Source organism: Sapajus apella, unplaced genomic scaffold (genome assembly GCF_009761245.1).
Source record: "Sapajus apella isolate SASKATOON/1434 unplaced genomic scaffold, GSC_monkey_1.0 scaffold47, whole genome shotgun sequence".
Classification (NCBI taxonomy): domain Eukaryota; kingdom Metazoa; phylum Chordata; class Mammalia; order Primates; family Cebidae; genus Sapajus; species Sapajus apella.
Genome location: NW_022436987.1, coordinates 17,311,836 through 17,338,935, shown reverse-complemented (window position 1 = coordinate 17,338,935; position 27,100 = coordinate 17,311,836). Strand labels below are relative to the sequence as shown.

Genomic DNA, 27,100 nt, shown 5'->3' with positions numbered 1-27,100 from the left:
TAAGAAGTGTCTGTTCATGTCTTTTGCACAAATTTTAATGAGGATTTTTTAAAAATTAAGTTTCTTATGGATTCTGAACATTAGACTTTTGTCAGGGGTGTAGTTTGTGAATATTTTCTCCCATTCTGTAGGTTGCTTGTTACTCTGTTGAATTTCTTTTGTTGTGCAGCAGCTCTTTAGTTTAATTGAGTCCTGCTTGTCAATTTTTGTTTTTGTTGCAATTTCTTTTGCAGATTTAGTCCTAGTATTTAGACACCCTAGTATTTTCTAGGATTTCTTCTAGAATTCTTACAGTTTGAAGTCTTACATTTAAATCTTTAATCTATCTTGAGCTATTTTTTGTATATAGTGATTGGTATAGATCCAGGTTTATTCTTCTGCTTATGGATACTCATTAATCCAGCACCATTTATTGACTAGAGAGTCCTTTCTCCATTGCTTATTTTTGGCAACTTTGTCAAAGATCAGATGGCTGTAGGTAGGCAGCTTTACTTCTATATTCTATATTCTATTTCATTGTTCTGTTTTTGTACCCGTACCATGCTGTTTTGGTTACTCTAGCCTTAGAGTATAGCGTGACGTTTCTTCACGCTATACTCTAAGGGTTTGTTCTTTTTGCTAAGGATTGCTTTTGCTATTCAGGCTCTTTTTTTGGTTCCAAATGCATTTTAGAATACTTTTTTCTACTTCCATAACAAATGACAGCTGCAGTTTGATAGCAATGGTGTGGAATCTACAGATTCATTTGGGCAGTATGGCCATTTTAATGATACTCATTCTTCCATTTGGTTGTGTCATCTATCATTTCTTTTAGAAGTGTTTTTATGGTTGTTCTTGTAGAGATCCTTCACTTCTTTAGTTAGATGTATTCGTAGGTATATTTATTTATTTCTCTCTTTTTTTTTTTTTTTGTAGGGAGATAATTTGACTTCTTCTTTTCTTATTTCAATGCTTTTTAGGTATTTCTTTTGCCTGATTGCTCTGGCTAGGATTTCCAGTACCATAGTGCATAGGAGTGATAAGAGTAGGCATCCTTGTCTTATTCCACTTCTTAAGGAAAATGCTTCCAATTTTGACCCAGCTTTCGCTTCAATATGATATTGACTGTGGTTTTGTCATAGATGGCTCTTATTCATTTGAAGTAGGTTCTTTTATTGTCTAGTTTGTTGAGGTTTTTTTTTTTTTATCATGAAAGGATATTGGATTTTATCAAAAGCTTTTCTCACATCTATCAGATGATCATATGGATTTTGTTTTTAATTCTGTTTATGTAGTAAATTATATTTATTGATTTGCATATGTTGAACTAACCTTGTATTCCAGGAATGAAACCTACTGAATCATAGGAAATTAACTTTTCAATGTGCTGATTCAGTTTGCTAGTATTTTGTTGAGAATTTTTGCACCTGTGTTCAACAGAAATATTGGCCTAAACTTTTCTTTTTTCATTGCGTCTTTGCCAGATTTTGGAATCAGAGTAATGCTGGTTTCAGAGAATGAACTTGGAAATAGTCCCTTTTCCTCAAATTTTGGAATGGTTTCAGGAGAATAGGTACTGGCTCTCCTTTGTATGTCTCGTATAATTTAGCTGTGAATTCATCTGGTCCAGGACTTTTTTGGTTCAACTGCAGAATTCAATATTGGTCTGCTCAGGGTTTCAACTTTTTCCTGATCCAATCTTGTGAGGTTGTGTGTTTCCATGAATTTATCTATTCATCTAGAATTTCTAGTTTGTGTACATATAGGTGTTCATAATAGTCTCGGAGGATCTTTTGTATTTCTTTGGTATCAATTGTAGTGTCCCCTTTGCCATTCCCAATTGAGCTTCAATCTTCTCTTCTTTGTTAATCTAACTAGTGGGACATCAATCTTGGTATCATTTCAAAGAACCAACTTTTGGTTTCATTGATTCCTTGCATGAATTTTGGGGTCTCAATTTTGTTCAGTTATGCTATTATTTTAGTTATTTCTTTTCTTCTGCTAGCTTTGGGGTTAGTTTGTTCTTACTTTTCTAGCTCCTTTATAACCTGCTCCTAAAATTTCACAAATCACTTAACCTCTATGAGTCTATTTTCTATCAGAAAAGTGTAAATGAAAATGGCCTGTTCTCAAGATCTATTGTAGCAGTGGAGGGAGGCAAGAGGAAGAAGCTTAGAAGAGCAACTGCTACTGAGCATCTACAATGCATCTGACACTGTTGACTATCTTGACACATTATTTCTGAACCTCAGTTTTATTTAAATATAAAATGGAAATTCTAATTTCTATGTTTCAATGTTATTAGAAGGAATTAAAATAGTATGCTTTACATGCTCAGTATAGTGACTGACACATGGTACAACTTCTGAGATTGTTGATACATTAATTGATAAATTAAGTGTTGTACAACCTGCAAACTGTAGCACCAAGGTTCTGTTGCTAAAAGTCTTGGTTTTAAAAATATATTACACCACTGAATAAGATCATGTTAACTTCAAAATTAGGAGCTAAAATACAAAGTAATATTGCTATATTCTTTACCAAAAAGTTTACTGTAGCCATTCTTTAAATAAATTTCTCTGGAATTGTGAAATGTGAGAAATATCTCAGTACTGGAGTTCAGCAGATCAAGTTATAAATTCAGCTTTGCTACTAACTCACCCGATAAACTTTGGCAAGCAACTCTTTTTAATCTCTGTAGACTTTTCTGCCATCTTATTTCCAGGAAGCTATAAAATTTTGTTATGTTTAATGTTCTTAAGAGAATAGCATAAACTTGGTAGTAAGGCTAGAGGAACTTAAGACATGAGAAGTCACAGCCAATTAAAAGTCATCCATAAGTTCAAATATCATAGTTGAAACTTAAATTAGGTGAATTGGAAAATATGATTTCATTTGTAATTGTAGGTGGATTCATGGCACCTTTCAGGAATATATTGCATAATTTTAAAATTTTTTTACAAAGTGAAATAATAATATATATGTTAGAGTAACAACAGACTTGGCTGTATGTCCAATATAAACAAAGTAGACTATGTTTGAATAAAATTGTTAACAAAGTCACACATGGAAAACCTTTCTGTGGATATTTTTCTTTATCTGGGAATGCTGAAAATTAGTTATGCCACTGAACATAGAAAATCAACACTAAGTCCCAAATCTCTGCTTATACTGGCTTTTGAATACTTCAAACTGCCTAAGGTATAGTCAGCCAGTCCTGAAATGCATACTTAAATACGATTCATTGGCTTCCTGTCTGTCTGGAGATGTCAACAGACTGTAAATCATAAAATTCCCTTTGGGTTAGGGGCTTGCACCTGCAAGCCAACTTAGTCATCAAATAGATTGTTTTACTGTTCTCCAAAAGGCTGCTTCATTCTGGTTTCCATGAACTCCATACGACGCCACATTTTTATTTTGTCTATGAGGTTTTAATACATTTATACTATTTTTCACTCCTTTCCAACTACAAAATTTCAAAGTTTTAGAATTGGGTAGCTGTTGTTCTCAAACTAATTAAGAGTCACATTAAAGAGATAAAGAAGGTTGAATCCACTAAAATAAAATCCTCATACCTTTATACCCCAGTGATGTGAAAGTAGGGTGAATACTCAAAGGGCAACACATTTTTGTCTCATTTTTTTTTTAAGTGCTAGGGAACAGGTCTTATGTTAATGACTTTATGATGAGGTTTTAGGAATGGATTTCTCATTTTTCTGGCATTTGACACAATTTTTGAGCTCTAGATAAAATAACTAAGTCCACAAACTAAGGCCTGAACTAGAACATTTACTCGAACTATTTAGTAGTCTAGAGTTTTCAAACAGAAGACATCTGGATCCTATTTTACTAGGGTTAGAGGGACAAATTTTACAGCCTAATGGGAGAAACTGCCCTTTTTAAGACATATAACAGACAGTTTATAGATTCTTGCAAGATAATTTTTTCCTCATTTGTCTTCTGTTTTAAAATGATTTAAAGATAGATTTAGATTTGGAAGGAAATTTCAACTATGTGAAAGCATATGATGGTCTTAGCAGTTAGTTCAAGTGCTTTAAATAGGATGGGTCAGTTAATCGTCTTTGTATAAGAATACTTTTTTCTTTTAAGTAACATTTCCTTTCATAAGGCCATGAATTAAAATGAGAGATTAAAGAAAATGTTCAGAAAGTATATTTCTTTTAAATGGTCATAAATTTTGCTCCAAATCAAGAAAGTACTCAAAAATAAAAATCATATAAAACTCCACTATATTACTGATTATTATGACTCTAAACAAAAATATCAAAATATTTTTTTACTTTGTTTTTAAAGATCATTCTTAATTCTACAGTCCAAAAATGTTGAATTTATACTAACTTTGTTTTCAGCAATGCATATCAAAGCACTGTCATTAAAAATATCTTTGAGGTTTTATTAACTTGCTTCTGCACAGAGTTTTACTTTTCACAATTCAAACACATATATTCAGAAACTGATATTTTATGAAATATTAGCAGGGGGATTTCCCTCTACAGTGATGATAGCTGTATTTAGCTGAAAATAAAAGGAAGTTTTACCCATGAGAACAAAAAAAAGTGGTCTCATTCTGCCATCTCAGAACTCAGAGAAGCCCACAGCTTGCAAAGGAGCTTTACTAAGTGTCCCCAGATTGGAAAACATGGCAGAGAATCAGAAACTCACCGGGAATCTTTTCCAAGGTGATGTCTGTGGTTTTAAAATTATGTTTATATAATCTGGAAAAGTGTTTAGAATCAAATATAATAATGCGTTGTCTATCAATGATGAAAACCACAAAACTTACAAGATTATATTGGTGAATTCATTAAGGTCAAAATTCATCTGCTTTCTGGGCAAATTACTTTTGTGATTATTGACAGCTCTCCCAAAAATCACTTCTAGTTCTGCCTAAAAGTGTTTTAAGTCATTAATGTGTATAATCCTCTCTGGGTTTGAGAGGAGCACAAATTTAAGCTAGATATATGTTTAATGTATGTAAGGCAAAATTTAGGAGTAAAGTTAGATTAGAAGAAATTTCTTTTTTTTTTTCTTTAACTAATTATGCTTCAACACAAGGGTAAAACGGTAAGATCTAAATTTATTGGGTTGATGTTTGTAAAACACATTTGAATTTGCTTCAAGCTAAAAAACTTTAAATGCATGTAGAAAGAGATTTAGACATTCTTACTTAAATGCTCAATTTATCCTACTGGTATTTAACTATTTAATATCATGTCACACACTAAAACAATAGTAGCATCATGAATAATTTTTTTTTTTTTTTGGTTTTTTGCTCAAAGTACACAACAGTTCACACCTTCCAAGTGAGTAAGGAAGATAAAAGGCCAAATTTACAAATCAAATATTTTAATGTAAGGGTTATCTTAATTCTTATGGAACTTCTTTTGTAAAATCCATAATTTATTTTTGGTAATGTGAACAATCAATGTTTTTATCAGAGTGTGTGGTAATGAAGCATGGTCAGAAATGGAACAACCCCAAATCAAAATTTAAAAATATTTGTGTGGGAGGAACTCTTCGTTTGATGTATCACCTTGAAAATGACAAGGCCATTATAATTCACTTTCATTAACCAAGACTTTAATTTGTTTTACCTCCTGTAACAAGCAGCAATTTATGCCAGACTCCGAGCCGGAGGAGACATGATTCTTAAAGGCATTTTATAATTGGGCAGCTTGTCTTCTTCTTTGATAACCTGGCTATATTTAAAATGTTTATTCAACAGGCTCCCTAATCAGAGACTCATGTAATACAATGTTTAATAACAATATATAAAATAAAATCTAGAAAACAGGCAAATACTGTAAATTAAATGGCAGGTAAAATTTAAAATCCCACCTAATTCTAGAGATAGTATAATACCCTCTGTTTACATCTGTATCACAACTTTCAGAAGCAATATGCTTTTCGGATGCAATATTTAGAATATTTAAGTAATAAAAATATATCTGGCATTTTAGAGTATTCCAACATGATAATCAACTAAAAAAGCTTTTTGTCTATTCTCTAAGTAGGAACTCTAGACAATTCATATTTATTTTACTTGAACACAGCCTTGGCAGCAGTTCATTTACTGAAATTTTACTTTGTGTGATTTTCTACCCGTTGTATTTTTAACTTCCCCTTTCTTAAGGGATAGATGCTGAGTCCCTGGCATTCACTTGACTCAAGGCCATTTGTCCTACAGGCCAGAAGCCCCAAGGTTGGTGGGGGAGTAGGTAAATCAAGGTCCTACAAGCAAGAGGTAAATCTTCATCCTGCTCCTTCACAGAACCCAAGGATGTATGTGGCAGCAATAAAAGCGAATAAACTCCTAAGAAACAGCCAGATGCCACAAGTTTGAACTATGCCTGAGTAGTAGAAATCTGAGAGCACAGAAGACTAGAGAATTATCCCCCAGGGGCCTTCCCACAATTAACTGGGAAGAGTGTGGGGAAATAGAAGAATGTCTCAAATGGGGTTTTTTACCCCATGTTGAGGTAAGACAAAAAAATATTAAATTTGAATTGAAAAACATTAAAGCAATCTTTTGCACACTCAATTATTGTGACAAAATGAAATTTGTACCTGATATACAATTCATTAAGATTATATTGTTATGATGACCTAAACAAGTTGTGGTTATATATTCTAATTACCGGATGAAAAAAAGGTTTATTAATTGGCAGCAAGTTTTCTAGCTATGTTGTAAATTGCTGATGTGTTCTCCTATTTTTTCTTGATTTTATCAATAAATTCTTTGAGCATACTCATTCAGTGTTAGTTCTCTCTTCCTCTTACTTGATTGCAACCCTAAAAGTATACCCAGATGTAAATAAGAAACTGTTTTCTAATTAATCCTGAATTTTAAATTTGCATCAACACCTCTTCAAACATTTGCATCTTCATTTCTTGTTCTTTGGGATTCATAGGCTGGCCAGAAGCCCTATCTGGTGGTATGCAAGATAATAAATGGGAAAACATGAAATCAAAGCAAGTTGGTTTAGCTGAGAGTTCCTTCCTCTGCTTATTTAGCTATTATTTCTGCAATTAATTCTTGTTTTTCCTTCATACAGAAAAAAAACATAGGTTTAAAGATGCTTCTACATAAGAATAACATTCTATGTCTTTTTCTAATAAAAATATAGAGAATAATTTAAAAATTATCATCCCAGTCTGAAATGGAAATGAAAAGAGTGAAGTGTTGAATGAGGGAAATGAAGAAAAGGAATAAAAAAGGAGGTAAAAACTATTAAAAAGTAAACAAGAAGCAAGGAGGTAAAGAAGGAGGAAGATAGACAGAATATGGGAATAGACTTTCCACTGAGGAGAACCGTCATATAAAACCGCTTCTACAATGTCCTCCCTAACCCCAGGGAAGTTTTGAAGGGAAAATGTATTTTACTAAAAAACACTAGCAAATGTTTAGACATAGTGGCTTTGACAACAAGATCTTGATGTTAAGAATATTGGTGGCACGTTTTTAGTTTGGTCAACTGCTGCCCTCAAGATGTTCAAATTATCATTCGTGAATGAGTAGCATCTCACAACCAGGTTAAACATTAGCAATGAAAAGCCAGCAAGCTTCTGTGTTGCTTGGATGCTGAGATGGTCTATGTCTTGACATAGTGGCAGTGGTTTGACCTACCTGGCTGCAATCCGGCCAAGCTCTAGCAAACAGAGACACACTTCTCTGGGTTGCTTGTGGAGGACTGAAAGACAAGACAGAGGTGAACACCTTTACAATAGAAGGAATACGCAGCTCAACAGTGTAGGCTTGCCAGTGACCCTCATCCCTCATGGTGCCAGGAAAGAGCTACACTTCATTCTGACGGTCATAAAATCCATATAATTCCACAATCCACCTAGCTCTACTAAAGGCTTAAATTACTTCTCAAAACTCTGCCTATGCTTCCTCTTGAAAGCTATTAGTCTCAGGAACTCTCACCCTGAATAAATCTCACCCTAAAAATATTTTCTTCGATTAATTAATATTGGTAAGTCAATATTGGATGCCTATGTAGCTATATTCATGATACCTGTCAATAATTGATATTTCCAAACACACAACTATGGAGCAGGGACTAGCCATTTTAATATCATGGGTCTACCTCCAACAGTGACTTTAGCAAGAAAAAAAATGAAATAATGATAAACATCTTACACTACACTCCTTTGTTGTCCTCCAAAGAAAAATGTCAAAGGGAGACCCTGTTACTTCATGTGCTCTTCTAATCAAATCTGATTAAATAATACTTTAGAAAGAAACAACTTCAACTGACTGAATTTTGTACATATATACCAATGCACCAACAGCCAGTTTTGCCCATCAGAGAAGCAAATTAGAAGGCTATATTTGAATTTATATTTCTATTATAATATAATCTGATAGACAGTCAGTAATGTTGACAAATCACACTTGCTTTTGTCGGGCTTACAGGAAGAGCATTTAGAAGAGCATACTATTCTCTTTTTTAAGCCAAATTAGGGGATTTTTACAATGTTCTTATATTCAGCACTGAATAAAGATGAGAGACTGGAAAAAATTTGCACTGAGAACAGATTTTCCACTGATACACAGTATTCTAAAAAAGGAAACCATTGACTGTTAATTGACTTTAAGAAAAAGAGCAATATGCTTTTATTCTTAAACACAGAATTATATAATAATTTAACTTTCCAGTATTAATCTATTCACTTAACTGAAATATTCTAATTCATTCTCTTCATAGCTTATGATAGTGGCAATATTTGATTCACTAACACCACAATGGAATTTCCTGGGCATGTGTGGTAAATAGAAAAAACACTTTTACCTGATTGTAAAAGTATGTGATTTCATTTGGTTTTAAGGAGACATATAAATGTATTATTATTTGGTTATAAAAATGGCACTTTAAAGCTTTTTTTTTTTTTTTTTTTGAGACGGAGTTTCACTCAAGTTACCCAGGCTGGAGTGCAATGGCGCGATCTCGGCTCACCGCAACCTCCGCCTCCTGGGTTCAGGCAATTCTCCTGCCTCAGCCTCCTGAGTAGCTGGAATTACAGGCACGCACCACCATGCCCAGCTAATTTTTTGTATTTTTAGTAGAGACAGGGTTTCACCATGTTGACCAGGATGGTCTCGATCTCTTGACCTCGTGATCCACCCGCCTCGGCCTCCCAAAGTGCTGGGATTATGAATTTTAGATTCAGATGACCATTAGTGAATTATCACAAAGTCCTAGTTAGGGAAATCTTGAATTACTTTTAATTAAAATGGCTTAAAATAATGATATTTACTACCTCCAGTTTCAAATATACTACAAGTTGACTGTAACTAGAATGATATTAACTTCATAAAGTTTAGTATATTAAATCAGTTCCAGCACAAGGTAACATAAGGGCTGCAACATCACACAGGCATCAGTTTCATACAGAGAACAATAACAAATATCACAAAACAGAAATAAACAAATGAAAATGGATCTTCCTGTCTAGATCATCAACTTTTTTCTGATTCAGACTTTTTTTTAACATGTCCATGGTATAAAATCACAATTGGGAGTTCTGAGTGGGAGAAAGCAATACGTAGAAACTGAGGAGAGGAGGACTTTTAAAGCCCTGCTCATGCCCTCATCCTTAGTAAATGCTATGTGACGCAGTGGCTATAGCATCAAGAGCTTTGGATACAATGCCATGCATTTCTTGATGACGAGTGTCAAAATGTAAAAACTATTAATTAACTGACTAAATTGTGTCAATGTGCAGCCAATAACCAACTATAAAAGGTAATACTTGATACAATTATAATGGTTATTTAACCAACTTATTGTACATATTCTGAGGACTATATAAGCATTAATATGTAAATAGGTATACTTTATGGAAAATCAAATTCATTCTGAAGAAAAATAATAATGTGAATGCTATAAGAAAGACAATTTGACATGCAGGATGCCTCAATATTGTGTATTTCCTTGCTTCTTCATTTGTCAATTTAAAACAGTTTTGCATGCCAAAACTCAATATCAAATCTGTCATAGACTCATTAGAAAATCAATTTGGCAAACTGAGAAGAAACTGCATGATTCCTTATTTTGTTTCCTTAACAGAATCAGCCTATTAAAACTTAAGACAGATAAACCTCTTCCCCAGCATCACTTCTTAGGAAAATGCTAACAAAAAAACAGTGTTTTATTTTCACTTTTTTTTTTTGGTAAATATTGCCTTTTTATAAAGCAATAAATCTGCTTTAAAGCATACCTGTAATATTACCTCACATTAATAGCTTTTCAAATAACAAACATACCAAGCCTGGCCCCTAATGGACAAAAAAAAAAAAAAAAAAAAAAAAAAAAAAAGAAGAAGAATGATTGGTGACTGGTAAGCAATGACTAAGATAAATCTGTAGAGCTGCGCTTAGAATATAGAAATGCCTTAGTAACTACGTTCTATGTAATACAAGGAAGATGACGGTTATGTGGTGGTGATAGGGGTTGTGATGATTGACAAAGTGAATAAAGGCTAAAGTTTTACCTACCATCTTCAGGAAAGACAAAAATTTAAATCATGTAAATGTTTAATTGCAAAGGCAAGCACTCTTATCTTATTGCTATAACATTTAAATTCAAATGTCTGTATGTAATATCCATATTGTACTAAAGAGGTAACTTTGGTTGTGGCACTTAAGCAAGTTATAAACTAAAGTTAATAGAGGGAAAGAGTATAATGGTTGTGTAACTCATGCCTCAAAGATCTGGGTGTGGGTGTGAGCACTAATATTTGCTGGTCATGTTATTTTGGGAGGTCACTCTACAAAATCTCATTTTTCTGCAGGAAATAAATAGTGCCCACCTCATAATATTTTTGTGATGATTAAACAAAATAATATTTACTGTTATGCTTAGCACAGTACCTGGCACATAGGAAACACCTGCCAAATGTTAGTTTCATTATTTTTTTCTTTTCATTATTTATTTTATTTGGTTTAGTCAATTAACCTTAATTCACTTTTTTTCCCTGTAAGCACTTTTTGTGCATCATAATATGTCAGTTATTAGACAGTGAAAGAAACTCTGGAATGAAGATAAGATTACTGTCAGGAGATATAGATTGGTTCTATTAAAATGGCTACATTTTAAATTTTTACCTTTTAGATTATATCGGATATAGTTAATTCTAAATGTAATCAAATTTCAGGTTAAATGAGTCAATTTGGTCAGCATATATAGATATAAAGCAGATATCCTTCACCAGTTACAAGCTTACGCTAAATATAAAGTTCAAGTAACAACTGCATTAGGACCTATGTCATTTTTTGAAACACCAAATATCTTGGCTTTAATTTTCCTTTGTGATTAAAATACCTTGATAGAGTTCATTTTTAATAATTAACTATGTTGATTATATATGGTATATTTTAGAAGATCAAATAACTGAATATATACCTTTGTCAAGATGATTTGACAGGCAGCTTTCATTGTACTGTGGTTGTAGCAAAGCCCTTGCATCCAGTCATGTGTACTACTCATTTAAATTATACAAGGAGACTTTTTCTTACCACTTTATCGCTGGAACATTAACAAGGTCTTTTGCTTTGAGTTAGGGGTATGAGAAAGGATTGCTGTAGCTTTCCTCTGAACAAATCCTCTTCAAAACAAATGAAGAGTTTTCTAGTCAATGGTGATTATTACACAAATGGTTTTATCATTGATGGCTTCTTTTTAAATAATCAAAGCCATTTCAAGAAAAGCATAATGTAAAACATCTCCGGGAAAAGTAACACAGGTTTCCATTCAAAAATATGTGGCAAGAGACTCAATCCCATAACCCAGATTCTATAAAAACTCTCATGGGCAACAAATGTCAAATGGAACACTGCTAGCTCCAGGAATAGAGAATGAGGCCTTCCATTAAAGAAAGAGGGTAGAATTTCAATGTCACAGAATCTGCAAGGATAAAATGCATTAGACCATGAATGTGTAGTTTAGCTAAACATATTAAGTTTTAACAGATGGGCAAAAGAATGAAAGCATGAAAAATTATGTAGCCCATTTGGTTTCTATATAACTAGAGGCTATAACATGAATCATCATGTTGAAGAAAATTGCATTTTAGCCTTTTATTTAGTAAGGAAACTTGAAAAAAGTATTTTTGAGTAAATGTTGTTCAATTATAAAAATATCATAGATTAACGGCTGCCTACTTTCCCAGAGTAGAGAACTGGTTCTAGTAAGGCAAGAAGAGTGATAGAGTAGAAGAAACAGTGAGCTAGAATTCAGAAGAATTGGGTTCTGCCTAACGCTGCCTAATTTCTTCAACTCTAAAACAAGTGTCATGTCTTCACTTGCTCTTCTTTATCAGGTAACTATATGGTTAAGAACACTTAGTACCTGGTAAACACTCAATAAATGTTACTCTCTTGCACTAAAGTGTGGTCCACAGACCAGCAGCATTGGCATGGCATGGGAGCTTGTTAAATATGCAAATTTGGGGCCCTATCCAGCTCTAATAATCAGAAACTACATTTAAACAAATTTTCCAGGTGATGAGTATATACACTAAAGTCTGAGTACTGTATTAATGTTATAATAATAATAAACATTGGTATAATCCTATATCTGTTTTGCTGAAAATATTAAAGTGAGCTTTGATATATGTAACATGCTTTAAAAATGTGAAGGATAACAATGGTAGTGGTGATGATGATGATGATCAATAGAGTGGAAATAATGTGTATGTTGGATAGGCCCTTAATAAATATTATAGGCCTTTCTCTCCTGCCACGTTCTATAAGATACATAAAAAATTTCATGCTTCCCAAACATGAAACTACTCTCTGTGTCGTGTCATTCTGAGTAAGACCCACACAAAACTCTGTGAGTTTAAATGTAGGTGTCAAATAGGGATGGTAATTAAGGGGATAAAACACTGATCTGAGGCAAATGAGAAGGAAATAGCAAACAATCTCACAAGCTCAAAAATGATGTGTGTGAATATCCAAATTTCTCTGAATCACCAGTCAGAATAATTTAAAATAGAACATGGCATCCATATAAATCATATAAACAAGGAGTATCTATTCATAATTTCATTAGTAATGGAAGCTCTATAGAATAGAATGTATTTTATTGCCTTTCCCAGTTGAGAAATATCCTGAATAAAGAGTGCTCTTTTTTTCTCTAGCACACAGCACCCAGGTTAAATTGATGGATTAAGCCACTATCACTCAGAATATCAATCACAAGTGAGTATTTTCTAAGTTGGTATATACTTTATTTTTCCTTTTGCTTGAAATAATCCTAATAATATCTAAAATTAATGCAGACAAAGTATATGCTTCTATAACAGAGAGGCATGATTTTTGGAGGTGAATAGAGCTGAATTCAATTTAGTTGGGCCATTTACAAGCTGTGTAGCATTGGGCAAGGGATGTAATTTCTCCCTCTCACGTCTTCCCTGGTGTAGGGGAGAGGGACAGATTTGAAAAGAGTTTTCAGCGTAAAAGTGAATTGAAATATTAATGAAGTATGTACTTCATAAAACAAAAATGTGTTAAGAAACAAAAAGTCTAAAAGAAAATGGTCCTGGGAAATAAATTAATATAAATAATCCAGAGTTGAATGAGTATCCTGAAACTATTGTCATAAAATAAAACTAATAACAGTAATAGAGCTATTTTTTCCACAAAAACACTGTTATAGTCTTCAACATAGACAAAAACAAGAATAAGGGTGATTTAGCAAACATTTGAAGGCAGGCATAGATTCTTTTTCTGATGCAACATGTGACTATAAGAAATGATGGAAATTGCTAATACTTAAAAATCCATGGCCTGGCTCGGTGGCTCGCTCCTGTAATCCAGCACTTTGGGAGGCTGAGGTGGGTGGATCATGAGGTCAAGAGATCAAGATTATCCTGGCCAACATGGTGAAACCCCGTCTCTACTAAAAATACAAAAAATTAGCTGGGCGTGGTGATGTGCGCCTGTAGTCCCAGCTGCTGGAGGGGCTAAGGCAGGAGAATCACTTGCACCCAAGGCAGAGGTTGCAGCGAGCAGAGATTGTGCCACTGCACTCCAGCCTGGCGACAAAGCAAGACTCTTTTTCAAAAAATAAAAATAAAAATAAAAAAATTCCACACGCAGTCATTTTTACTGCAGGTAGATAATGTTTGCCTCTGAAGTAAAATGCTGACCAATGTTTAACAGAACAAAAAAAATTATAAAATTCCTCAAAAGAATGATGCATCAAAAGAAGACAGTACCACACAGCAATCACAAACACAGAAAATAAAATTTTTAAAAAGTTATACTCAAACAAATCACACACATTTGCATGCTACACCGCAGATAGCAAACCCTTTTCTTGCTGAGTAGATTCTTTCTCAGAGAAATAGATGAAGCATAGTCACTGGCCTCCAAATCCTATAATTATCCAATAACATAAATGATATTGACACAATTATAGCAAGCAAAAAATGTGTGTATTTTAAAAGAACTTTCCCAGCCCTTTTCTCTCCATCTCCCAGCTCACCAAATGCGTATAAATAAAACAAAATAAATAAATTTCTAGGGAAAAAGTTAACAATTTCCAAATTGATAGGCCAATGTAAATTACAAATAGCAAACTGCACAGAAAGACTAACAATAATTTCAGAAAATAGTTACCTAAAATACCTTAGTAAAAAATTACATAAAAGCACCAATTTCATAATTCATAATTGAAAACTTTCTTTAAGCTTGAAAATATAGATTTCTGATCTTAATTTAAATTGTAAAAATGAGCTACATAAAAACACTCAACATCATTTTAGAAAATGTGGTTAAATTATTTATTTAAATGAACATTTTTAAAATTACTAATTTACTGCTTGGAAGATTATTGATTAATACTGTCCAATAACTTTTACATTTCCATGAAACTGAAAATATATTTTAATTCCATAATTAAAAGTTATTATAAAAATTTCTTATAAAATAACAATTGGGGACCATTTTGTTTATAGACTGATTAACTATATACTTTTGAATTCTAGATAATAATTATGTTTATCTTTTTAACTTAAAGCACAATCATAAATATTTTAAAGGAATCAAATGAAACTGATATTCATCTTAACATATCAAAGTAATGAAAAGAAATTTTTCTATTGTCACTTATATGTCAACATGGTTCATACAGCAGGGGTCAGAGTAAGCATAATATGTAGACCCTTATGGTTACAACATGCTCCACAGACCAAGCAAAAACCTTTGCTACTACACCATATACAATTCTGTAATCACTTAAAGTATCAGTTTAACCTCAACAATGTGAAAAATTCTTTTAGTATGCTGATGTATAAAATTTTATGTCAATAAATCTCTACGCTAATTGGTTCAACTGCATCATAATATAAATCAATTGTTCATGTTTCAGACTACATGACATAATTGTTCACTATCTTAAGTTTGTTAATTAATAGATAATTGAAGAAAATGATGTCATTTACAACCTAATTACTATTTATTTTTCCTTTGAATTCTGAATATGAAATTTTGTTGTTAAATAATAGATATAAATGGGTGACCTCAGGTTAATAGTATATCATATTTTCCCATATCCTTAAACAGTTTCAAGAATATTATCTTTGCATGGTATCTATGGATGACTACAATTTGTTAAGCTGCTACCAAATATCATAGGTTCCAGCTACTTTTAAAAAATATTTCAATAGACATTCTGGTGCCTATACTAATTGCCTTTAATATATTTTTGGAAGCAAAACAACTTCTGAGGTCTTTGATATATAATGTCAAATTGCCTTCCAGAGAAAGCATGCCAATTTCTAATTTTCTTCAGCAATGTATGGAAGATTCTGATATCCTATATACTTACCAATACTAACTATATAATTTTCTTAATTTAGCCGTTTTTTTCATAGTTTTCATTCACATTTACCTTATTATTAAACGGCCCAATATTTTAATACCTTAATTGGATTTTTATAAGTCTTTATAGGTTCTTTATGACCTTTGTCCACCTTTCTATGGGTTTACTTTTGAAATAGTTCAGGATGTAGCAAACATATGATTCAAGAACTGACATTTTACAGAGCAAAAATTATCTTTAAAGCATGTCACAGAATATAAATCGCAGTTTAAACCCTGTATGTGACATAGGAAGTTATCTGCCAAGAATCAAAAAGACAAGAAGCATGTCATAAACATATGGAATTAGTTGCTCTCCATTCTTCCCAGTTCACGGCTAGCACACCTTCCCTTGCCCACTGAGGTTTCTTGTCATTAGCTGTTGTGAAAAGAGAACAGTGAGTTGTGAATCAAGATCCTCTGACAAATAATTGTACAAAAAAAGCACTGCAGCAGAGGGTAGCATATCAGTTGCCACAAAGATAAGGATGCTTTATGCAGGCAAAGACCTTTGAACAGCTAAACACAGAAGCCTCTTCATACACACAGCACAGTGATCTACTTTATCATTCATTCAAACACATTTTTTTTCCATTCATCAGAGCATCTTTTCATTTTATTTGCTGTTCAAAACACTAGGACACAAAGGATGTGCTTCACCTTGTGCGCTACTGAAATGAAATCTTGAGGTAAAAAGAAAAAGAAAAAAAAAAAGCCTTGCCCTAAATTTCCTTTCAAAAGTGAAGCGTGAAAAGACATCAAGCAGAGGACACAGTGTTATTGTTGCAAGAAAGTCAATTCTGCCAAGTAGAGTCCAAAGCCATCAGCAACAGCCCAATCTCTTCCTTACCCTCAATGAATGATAATAATAAAAAAAAAAAAAAAACGAGGAGAAAGGGTTCCACTTGTGGAAATAGAACTTCTTATTGTCCTTCCTCTTGATTATTGTGACCATCTACGAGCACAGCTGTTTCCTTTCTTTAATCCTAAAGTCAATGCCATAATATTGGCTCCCTTCTATTACATCCCTAGAGCCTATTATACATCATTTAGGCTCTATTCTGAGCAGGAGAAATTGCAAATTTATCTTTTCATTGAGCAGCAACTAGAAAACCTAACTAAGTTAACTTGGTACTGAGAAGTTGACAAATAATTGTTTAATTTTTATAGCCTTTAAAATTTGTACAAAATTTTTGTACAATTATATATATTATATAAATTATCATGGACTTTTTACAATGTCAAAATATATATTTTTTCAAACCAGGTGAAGAAGTAGGCCATCTAAAGGTTCTTCTTGACATAATTTTCTTTGCTACAGAGTCAGCATTTTTATATGAGGGTCATTATATAAGCTTCTGTAAGCTTTATGATTTTAGGTAAAATTTATTATTATTTGAATGGGGCTTTTAAAAGCCATTAAAGTAAATACATATTAGAACCTTCACCTATGGTGCTATTTCTAGCAGAGAGGATTTAATATTAGATGGACTCTTCTTGGTGCCCACAGGAACATTTTATTAGTTCAAATAACAAAAGAAATCATGGACAATGAGAAAATGAGACAAGATCATATGTACATTCATAGCTTTTATTAACCCATTTAGTCTATAGTAATCATGGAAAAAAATGCTTCTTTAATGAAAGACTGTACAATGAACAAATTAATAATAGTTTCCCCATGTGATTCTTCAGTAATTCAGAGGCATGCTAGAATTTTAAATCATAATGTTAACTGTCTACATGTGCAGAGTGTACTCCTTGTTACTAAGATTTGATTTTATGGCTATATATTTTTAAAAGATCTTAACATTTACCAGATCTTGTAAATGATTTTATTTGCTTGTTTGTGCAAATAATTCTTCCATAGCCCCTTCCTATAATCCTCCACTCACATGGTTTCCCGTAAACCTGACAGTTAAAATTGATTTGTAAATTAACCACAGGACTGAAAAACATGTATTATCTATGTACACATGCATATTCCACAAATTTTTTTATTTTGATATGAGGAAATGGTAATAACAATACTGTTTTTTTTTATTATTATTATTCAGTTCTAGGATATTGCCCCTGGCTAAATTTATGCTGTTCCATCTTTGCTAAGAGACTTTTCAGAAATTTGATATTTCTTTGCCATATCACACCAACTCCACTGAGAACAAATACAGATTTCCTTAAACATATAAAATGAGTAATATTTCAGCTGTTACCATACATTTCCTAGGTTCCGCATGGGAATATTGTTTTTTGGGGCCCAGAAGCAATAGGTATTTTGGCTGTTTGGAAGGTAATTTGTATACTTGTTCTCTCTGAAGGATACTCAGCTTACTTTGATATTAATATTTTGTATTATATGACCTATTAAATTGATTTTTTAAGGCCTCAGGCAAAAAAAAAGCAAAGATTTTTTTCTCTAGATGTCTCCTTTCTCAACTTGGTTGCATTTTGCAAAAATGAGCCGTTAGTTCTAGTATTTAACTCTAATATTAGAGTTTTACTGTGGTGGAGCCTACATGGCAAGTTTGAGCATTTCATCCTAGTGTATGGAGTAGTGCTGAAACACTGAATACTCCAATGTATGTTTGCTTCAAAAGAAATAAGCTCATTCTATGACTTGGAAGTGAATCTGCCAAAATTCAATCAGAAAGCAACAATAATCTACAGTTATCTGGGTAGGTATAGGCACTAAAGTATCTATCTTTTAATTCAACATCTTTAATGACTTCAGTCTCTTGTTATCTTGCCTGATTTTTAACTCACTAAAAAGTAAATAAATAAACTAATTTTTCCATACCGTTGTAGAGGTGAAAAGAGAAGAGTACTCTCTATGGCTAGAACATGCACTGCTATACTTTAATCCAGATCAAAGCCTGGGGATAAAATTTGGCCCTGTGTTTTCCAAATATCCATGATTTTGCACAAATTTTACACTAATGGCCCTTATATTTATCTTGGAAAGAATTGTGCTACTTCTGTTTCTATTCTTGTACCCATGAGGTAACCCATAGTAAGAGAACATATTCATTTTTCTGTTTTCAAAGCATCAAGTTAGAACAGACTTGCAAGTTTACAACAAACTCAGACTTTTTATAAACTCAGACAGATTTATAAATAATAATCTGCAAAATGATACCATACAGAAAACTTTTTGATGGCAATACTGACAAAGACAAAAGATAATTTGAGTATCTTATCAAGTAAAGTTCTGATGGAAATACATACCCAAACCTTCGGATTCAAACAGACATGTTTCATCCACCCCTAAATCTCGGCACCAGGATAAGAAATTTGCTGTATTGTCTCGGGCAAAAAAGGAGCCCGAGGGTGCACTGGCTTTGCATGGGATCTTCTTCAATGGCAGATTCTGAAAAATAAAGAAATTCATTCTAGGGGAAATCTGTCAAAGTTTAGTAAAATGATATTTTAAAAACACGTTTTCAACAAAATGCTTTGGAATGAACTCATGCCAATAAGTAGGTTTGTGAAGAACCATAGAAAGGAAATATAATGCTGTGCAAACCTGGCAGTAAGAGACTGAAAATCTGTTCCTGCAAGCACATCTCCTTTGCTTTTTAGTACCTAGGAGTGAAGAAAGTTAAGTACCTTTCTTGACTCAGGCTGCTACTTCTCTTTCTCTTCTATAATTTTTCTGTCCTTCTCTATCATCTAAGCATTCTATCAGTATTTTTCACAAAGTGCTTATAAATGTATTTCTTATTTGTGAAAAAGGAATGGGAGAAACAGAAATAGATGAATATTTTGTACATATAACATATATACACTTGCATTCTTACAGGTATACTGTAAAACATATACTGCAAAAATTATACAAGAATTATAAAGTCAAAAGAGAGCAGCAGAATTATTTAACATTACAAGTCTCTTTCTTTTTTTTTTTTTGAGATGGAGTTTCGCTTGTTATCCAGGCTGGAGTGCAATGGCTTGATCTCGGCTCACTGCAACCTCTGCCTCCTGGGTTCAAACAATTCTCCTGCCTCAGCCTCCTAAGTAGCTGGGACTACAGGCGTACACCACCACGCCCAGCTAATTTTTTTGTATTCTCAGTAGAGACGGGGTTTCACCATGTCGACCAGGATGGTCTCGATCTCTTGACCTTGTGATCCACCCGCCTCAGCCTCCCAAAGCGCTGGGATTATAGACGTGAGCCACCGTGCCCGGCAACATTACAAGTCTCAATCGTCAATACCAAGAAAGGGAAATATTAAAAATCATGTAGCAATAACATTTGCTGTGTGTGGTGCCTCATACCTATAATCCCAGCAATTTGGGGGGCCAAGGCAGGAGTTTTGGAGTCCAGGAGTTTGCAACTAACCTGGGCAACATACCTATATACTGTCTCTACAAATAAAAATTAGCCAGGCATTGTGTGCACCTATGGTCCCAGCTACTCAGGAAGCTGAGGCAGGAGAATCGCCTGAGCCCAGGAAGTTGAGGCTGCAGTGAACCTTCATCATGCCACTGCACTGCAACCTAGGTGAAAGAGTGAGACCTTCTATCAAAAAAATAATGTTCTACAGACTATCTTCCAGAACATTTTCTTTTAAACCACAGGGGATAGCCATAGCATATAATACAAACATAATATTGGTCTGAACTCTGCTATCTGACCTCAAAATACATGTTTACATTGTGCATCATTTCTCATAAGAAAGTGCTTAAGATAAGGGTGGATGTGAACCTGGACAGACTTTTCTGTTAACCAACTCATAAAATTTTAAGCAGGAAATCTCTCTTGGCACCATACCAAGTGTTATCTTTTTTCTTTAATAGAACATAACTTATTTCCATGACATTCCAATGAAGCTAAAGAATGTAACTTTTTGTGGTGTGAATGACTGAGCCATGCCTTCAGGTGATCTGGGCTACATAGTACTTTGACTCAACAAGCAAAAAAGTCAAAGGAGAAGTACTTTGTGATTTACATTTATAAAATATTTCTTATATTCACTGTGAACCCCTAAATTAAACCAAAATGTTGCTGATTATTGAGCTAATTTACAAGGATGGTTATAAAAAAATAAAATAGTGACCTAGGTGGATTGGTGAAGTCCTTCCAACGTGCTACTTACTAGATTTCTTACTAGAGTTCCAGGGGTTTTGTAGTTATACATAATAACTTAAAACATTAAGTTACTACATCATTGAAAATCTGTGTCTGTCTAATCTCAAAGATCCATCTGTTTGTTGTAACTTGAATTTGATTAAGGATAGATATAATCAAAGTTTCTGCATAAATACACAGATATTTACACAGGTATATACTTCAGGCACTATAGATATATAAACCATATATAGGGTTACCTATATAGAAATATTTCCTTAAATGATTTGGTCCAGATATCAAGTAATGGTTTCCAAAAGAATGGTTTCCTAAATAAGTTATAAAAACAATCAGAAATAGTATAGTATAATGTCTCCCTTATAAAGTATTCATGAACATTATTTATTATGTATTAAATTTAAATGTAAATTCCTTAACTCTAGCAATTCTAAGGAAATCTAAGAACATATTCTACACATAAAATAGCATTCATGGTTAAAATATATGTACAAGTATATTTGTTGCAACACTGATCGAATAGGAAAAAAGTAAAATACATCAAGAGAGCTGGTGGAACAACATATTATATATAAATACAATGAAACACTATACAATTATCAAAAATACAACATATGTACATGTGTTGAACCAGAAATACGTTCAGAATATAATGTTAAGCAGAAACAGATTTGCCAATAAATACTTGTAGTATGATACATCATTTTATGATGTATGTACATGCATACACATTAGTGTGTGTATACACATGCAATATAGATGACCATATAAAAAGCTAAATTGCTTTAAATATGTAAATATGTTGTAATACATATATAAATATTTACATATTTATAGAATGTAAAATTAGAAATAATTCAAGAAGGAAATGCATTAAATGCATTAAATTGATAGTAATTGCCTTTGAGGAAGGGAATTGACTGGTGTATTAAGGATGGTTTACTTATTTTATATAATTCTAAAACAAGTAATAGGATTTTTAGTGACTTTTATATTTTATCAATACTACCAAATTTTTAAAAATCGGCCGGGCGCGGTGGGTCATGCCTGTAATTCCAGTACTTTGGGAGGCCGAGGTGGGTGGATCACGAGGTCAGGAGATCGAGACCATCCTGGTCAACATGGTGAAACCCCATCTCTACTAAAAATACAAAAAATCAGCTGGGCATGGTGGCGCATGCCTGTAATCCCAGCTACTCAGGAGGCTGAGGCAGGAGAATTGCCTGAACCCAGGACGCAGAGGTTGCGGTGAGCCGAGGTTGCGCCATTGCACTCCAGCCTGGGTAACAAGAGTGAAACTCCGTCTCAAAAAAAAAAAAAAAAAATCAAAGTAGGCAAGTTATGTCACCCCAAACATTTCATTTATAAAAAAATCTGCTGAATAAAATCTCCAAGAGATGGTAGTAAAGCTTTTTAATGATATGAATAAGGCAAAAACTATGTTTAGGAAATGAACATAATTAGATCCAAACAATGAGTCACTTCAAGATATACCGCCTATATCCCTGGTGGGCAGGAGAAGCTACATGTGAAACCACTTCAAACTAACATATGAGTTTGCTTGTAGAAACTATAATCTAAGAAGTATAAAATAATTCATATACCTATATACCTATAGGCTTGCTAAGTGGCATGAGATACATGATCCTAGTAGCAAAAAGGAACAAAATATCCATTTTGCACTGAAGAAGCAAGAGATTGATTTGATACTTGATACACCAAGGGGTATTTTTAAAAATTTATTATTTTTTTATTGCATTTTAGGTTTGGGGGTACATGTGAAGAACATGCAAGATTGTTGCATAGGTACACACATGGCAGTGTGGTTTGCTGCTTTCCTCCCCTTCACCTATATCTGTCATTTCTCCCCATGCTATCTCTCCCCATCTCCCCACCCCGCCATCCCTCCTCCATTTCCCCCCAACAGACCCCAGTGTGTAGTGCTCCGCTCCCTGTGTCCATGTGTTCTCATTGTTCAACACCCGCCTAACATACCAGAATCTCTGGGACACATTTAAAGCAGTCTCTAGAGGAAAATATATAGCAATAATTACCCACATGAGAAGCAAGGAGAGATCTAAAATTGAAACCCTAGCATCAAAATTGAAAGAGCTAGAGGAGCCAGATCAAAAAAACTCAAAACCTAGCAGAAGACAAGAAATAACTAAGATCAGAGCAGAACTGAAGGAGATAGTGACAAAAAACCCTTCAAAAATTCCACAAATCCAGGAGCTGGTTTTTCAAAAAGATCAACAAAATAGACCACTAGCCAGATTAATAAAAAAGAAAAGAGAGAATAACCAAATTGATGCAATAAAAAACGATAAAAGGGATATCACCATAGATTCCACAGAAATTCAAACCATCATCAGGGATTATTACAAACAACTCTATGCACATAAACTAGTACCTGGAAGAAATGGATAAATTCCTGGACACTTGCCTCCTCCCAATCCTAAACCAGGAAGAAGTTGAAAACCTGAATAGACCAATAACAAGGTCTGAAGTTGAGGCAGCAATTAAGAGCCTACCACCCAAAAAAAGCCCAGGTCCAGATGGATTCACAGCCTTATTCTACCAGACATACAAAGAGGAGCTGGTACCATTCCTTCTGAAACTATTCCAAATAATCCAAAAAGAGGGAATCCTTCCCAAGGGGCATATTTTTGAAAGATACCCACAAGGGACAAGTCCTCAAATATCATTCAGCCCGCTCTTTAAGAATTTACAAGAACAACCACTGAGGATGTAAATGAAAATGTAATTTTTTTCCCTACAAAGCTTTTGGTCTTTACAAAATCATGTACCCATCACATGCCAGAATCTAAGTATTTACTTAAAATTCAATGCAATCATATTAGAAGACAGGAAACTTATTTTAAGTCAAATAAAATGAAAGCTGGCTATTGGTACTTCAAAACTTGGGAACCCCCAGTGTAGAAGAATTTAGCAGTAACGCTGATCTAACTACTTGGCATTTAGGCAATTTATAGGGTATTTGCTTCTGTTGTACAGCTGTTAAACTGAGTGTTCCCATGCCAGCTGAAGACTGGGAAATAGTAAACAGTGTGAATAGAAGCTTCCAATTTTCATCCAGATAAAACATTTCATTTGAGGATTTTTTTAAAAGTCACACTCATTAGCCCTATAAAATCCATCACATATAACTAGAAATAAGGATCTCTGCTCATGGGGAATTTAAAAGAGAACCTTCACACATAGCTCACCTGATATGTTTTCCATATCAGTTTCCCACTAACTGCTCGATTCTCCAAAGAACAACATTTAAATTATATATTATCTTTGTTTACTCATGAAAGCTTTTTCAGACAATATTACGTCTTCAAACACTAATTGATGAATGAATGAATGAATGATTAGACTGCCTCCTCAAACTAGATCACGGTCAACTTGAGAACAGGACCAAATTCTCTGTATTAGAATTTTTACATGCCCAAGGGACATGTTCCCGGGGCCTTCAAAATTTACTAAGTTAATGGCATAACTATGCATAAAATGCCTTCCAGAAATTCAGGAAAGCATAACTGAAAAATTAAATACCTTCAAACCTTTTCTGAAAGTTACTCAATATGAAATGAATAGAAAACAGTCAAGCTAAACCAAAATTGGATAGAAATTTAGGCTCACTCATTCACTAACAAGAGCCATGCTATTGTACAACAGTGTCCATGGTGTAGGATTCAATATTTTGTGTTAGCAAAATGAGAAGTTACTACCAATAAGCCATTGAGATTGTGTGTAAGTAGTCAATAGAATGAATAGCAAAATTTCTAATATCAAGACTCTACTGTTTGTATCTCTCAGCAAGATTAACCCAAAATATATACTTACAGCTTCTAAAATACTTATAGATTCGTTGGCTGACCTATAAGAGAACACTTATGCATTCCAAAAGTGTCCTCCCATTCTCATCAGACTTACAATCTATCTTTCAGTCTTCTCTGCTATATGATGTTCATAAAACACAATGTACACCCCATTGGCTATGTGTGTGTGGGTGCAAATTAATTAATTAAAGTGTATTGGTAAGTGTTCAAAAAAGGTCATCAATGCAAGCAAAAACATACTGAATGTCTATGATTTCCTTCTCTCAGATTTGCTTGCCGACATTGCATTATTTCTATTATGGGTACAAGATTTCAGAAATTGACTGGCAAATAATTTACTTCTTCCTGTCTTTACCCTAAACTTGAACCTTAGCTTCTGAATCGCTTTTTAATATGTTTCTACATTGACAAAAATGTCCTATATCTGTGCTAACCAATACAGTAGCCATTAGTCACATGTGGCTGTTGAACATTTGAACTTTTAAGCATTTACTTCATTTACCAACTTAAATTTAAATAGCCACATGTGGCTGCTGGTTATCATATCAGACAGCACATTCATAGTGGGGAAAGTGAAGCTCTAATTTGGAGTTTTATAAAGTGCAGTGTTTGACTACTTGACTAGCTTCCCTCCTAACATCATCTCCATGTCTCTCAACTCCCATCAAATCCAGTAGTTCCCCTGGGTGTAGCTAAGTTACTAAGAAATATAAACATGTAAGTCGTTTTCAAATATTGGATATACATGCTGCTGTATGTCCTAGTTATGGTGTCATGAAGCACATTCTTAACTAATTCCATTTATAATGTTGTGATAATCTGCATCTGGAAAACCAGGATCTTATTTAGCATTACACTGACACAGTGCCAAATGTGGTGCTTTACACATGGGAGGTACTGACTTGCTGTTTTCTGAAAGTTATGGTAGGGTTGGGGAGGAGGGTACTCATGTTATAAGTGCCTTCAAAGCTCTAGGTACACAACACTTACTTTAATAGGGATTGTCCTATTTAATTCTTAAAAAACATATATGAGGCCAACAAACATGAAAAAACGCTCATCATCACTGGTCATTAGAGAAATGCAAATCAAAACCACATTGAGATACCATCTCACGCCAGTTAGAATGGCGATCATTTAAAAATCTGGAGACAGATACTGGGGAGGGTGTGGATAAATGGGAACATTTTTACACTGTTGGTGGGAGTATAGATTAGTTCAACCATTTGGAAGACAGTGTGGTGATTCCTCAGGGATCTGAAATAGAAATTCTATTTGACCCAGCAATCCCATTGCTGGATATATGACCAAAGGATTATAAATCATTCTATTATAAAGACACATGCACACGTACGGTCATTGGGGCACTGTTTAAAACAGCAAAGACCTGGAACCAATCCAAATGTCTATCAATGATAGACTGGACAAAGAAAATGTGGCACATATACACCATGGAATACTACGCAGCCATAAAAAATGATGAGTTTCTGTCCTTTGTAGGAACATGGATGAATCTGAAAACCATCATTCTCAGCAAACTGACACAAGAACAGAAAACCAAACACTGCATGTTCTCACTCTTAGGCGGATGTTGAACAATGAGAACACATGGGCACAAGGAGGGGAACATCACACACTGGGGTCTGTTAGGGGGTTGGGGGTAGGGAAGGGACAGCAGGGGCCAGGGAGGTTGGGGAGGGATAACACTGGGAGAAATGCCTGATGTAGGTGATGGGGGGATGGAGACAACAAACCTTCACGGCATATGTGTACCTATGCAACAATCCTGCAAGATCTGCACATGTACCCCAGAGCTTAAACTACATTAAAAAAAAGAGAATAAAAATGTTGAGTTTAACAGTAATCTAACACCTGTATTTTTCCATTTCAAAATAAACTGGTTTATAATTAATGTTTATTTATTATGTAGAAGAAAAAAGAGGTGGCAGCTCTGGAAGGTGGGCACTAGAGGCTCCTCCTGCTGCCTCACCATGCCTGACCTGATGGAGTCCACCTGCAATAGAAACAAACAAACAAACAAATGGCCAAATGCATTGGGCAGATAAGAGAAGCCTCATTTTCCAGATAAAGAAACTGAGCTTATGGACAGTTCAAAACAAATCATTTGGTCTCTTATGCTCCTAGACTTTCAACTGATCCATGACAGCTCACCAAAGCCTTGAAGGTAGTATATTTCAGCATTTGATTTATTTCCCAAATATTTGTCCAGGCAGCATTAGAATAAAGAATCATATGTTCCCTTTCACCTATTCAAGTCAGGAGAAAAAACGACTGAGA

General features: G+C 34.0%; 1 protein-coding gene across 6 annotated transcripts in view; it reads right to left on the bottom strand.

Annotated features, from left to right (window-relative positions):
- GAS2 (growth arrest specific 2) overlaps positions 1-27,100 on the bottom strand; it is a 138,722-nt gene that overhangs the window by 63,202 nt on the left and 48,420 nt on the right. For all 6 annotated transcript variants that reach the window (XM_032240999.1, XM_032240998.1, XM_032241001.1 and 3 more), the window contains 2 exons: positions 19,097-19,238; positions 7,628-7,691 (listed from right to left, as the gene is read on the bottom strand). In XM_032240999.1, coding sequence (XP_032096890.1) covers positions 7,628-7,691; positions 19,097-19,238 — 206 coding nt within the window. The remainder of the gene's footprint in view (positions 1-7,627; positions 7,692-19,096; positions 19,239-27,100) is intronic.